Below are 1436 nucleotides of genomic sequence, written 5' to 3'. Positions count from 1 at the left end.
ACCCCCCCCAGCTCCCAGTGGCTGCTCCAGGAGAATTCCCAGGCTGCTCGCCCCACCTGGAAATCAGCTGCTTCCAGGTCAGCAGGGGTTAAAGCTCTTGGTTTCAGTGCTTAGCAGCAAAACCAGACACTGGATTGGGAAAGGGGGTGACAAAAGGGCTGTGGAAGAGAATTTGGGCATGGGGGAATGGTGTGATTTCTGTTTCTCACTGGAATAGTTGTTTGCAGCAGGGAATTTGATTTATTCCCTTTATTTATTCACTTAGCTTCACTGAGATAATGATAAAATTACCACTAAATTCTAAATTAATTACGGGTTCCATCCCCTGGGATGGGATTCTACAAAAGCCTGGGTGTGACACTGTTCCAGTGGGGTTTTCTTCCTGAAACCCCTGGGAAAACCATGATGTAAAGGACAGGTGAGATGATTGACTCAGATCCAGGTGACTGAGGAGAGCAGAGTGCAAATCCCTCGGATAACCCAGCACAGCTCCGGAGTGCTGATGGAAAACTCTCCCAAAAACTCTAGGCAGCCATTAAGAGTTGCAGACCTGAGATCGAAGCGCAGGTTGGTAAATTATTGTAAATCAGGATCTTCACTCAGACCTGGAATTAAGCACAGTGGTGATCCCAGCAATTCAGGAATATGTGATGTTCCAGCCGGTTTTAGTGCAGACAACACAAAAAAACAGAATTTAGTTTAAAAAACAGAAACAAAAACAAAAAAGTAAAAAAGTAAATATTGTCCTGCACTGTGCTAAATCACACAGAAACCAAAAAACAAAGGAAATGTTGAACCATTTCAGTCTCTCCAGTACAGGGTGTAAATGAGGAGAACGTTCTGCTCACCACAAACATTCCTTGCAAAGAACAGATCCTTACAAAGAATGGCAGCAGAGGTGTGTTTTAAAGTTAATGAAAAGAATAAAGGCCTCCAGCTGTGAGATCACCACCTCTGCCCAGCCGCTGACGTTACCCACGGCAAACGCAAAGCAGAAAATCAGAAGGGAAAATCAAAACTTGGAGTCCCCCTCCACAGGCTGAGGCGACAGTGCCAGTCCCAAAGAGCTCCTGTCAGTGCTTGGGGACGATGAGGTTGCTCAGCATGTCAAAGGAGTTGCCGTCAGGGTGCACCGACTCCACGCCCCGGCCCTCCTGGTGCACCTGGAGGAATCCGTAGTCATCGATGCCAACGATCCAGGCCATGGGGCCGTCCACGCTGCGGAGCCTCACCTGCTTCCCACTGGAACAGAGAGGCTGTCAGCTCCTGCCTGGCTGGGCGGGCAGGGTGGGGCTGGGGGGGGGTTCTGCTGTGGGAATCTCAGACATATTTTATGTCACAGACGCGTTTTATGAAAAATCCTTCTGCTAGGATTTTTCTCCCCAGGAACGAAATGTAAACAACGATTATCTGCTGCTGTGGAATGCAGCAGGTGG

The 1436-nt window shown here is 48.5% G+C and overlaps 1 protein-coding gene across 1 annotated transcript in view; it reads right to left on the bottom strand.

The window, feature by feature from the left end:
- Window positions 1-15: 15 nt before the first annotated feature.
- HLCS (holocarboxylase synthetase) overlaps window positions 16-1436 on the bottom strand; it is a 129852-nt gene continuing 128431 nt past the window's right edge. Inside the window, exon 11 of the mRNA XM_031064058.1 lies at window positions 16-1242. Coding sequence (XP_030919918.1) covers window positions 1074-1242 — 169 coding nt within the window. The 3' untranslated portion in view covers window positions 16-1073. The remainder of the gene's footprint in view (window positions 1243-1436) is intronic.

The sequence above is a fragment of the Geospiza fortis genome, unplaced genomic scaffold (assembly GCF_000277835.1).
Source record: "Geospiza fortis unplaced genomic scaffold, GeoFor_1.0 scaffold409, whole genome shotgun sequence".
Taxonomy (NCBI): domain Eukaryota; kingdom Metazoa; phylum Chordata; class Aves; order Passeriformes; family Thraupidae; genus Geospiza; species Geospiza fortis.
The sequence above is the reverse complement of the archived record's forward strand: the minus strand, read 5'-3'. Positions and strand labels throughout refer to the sequence as shown.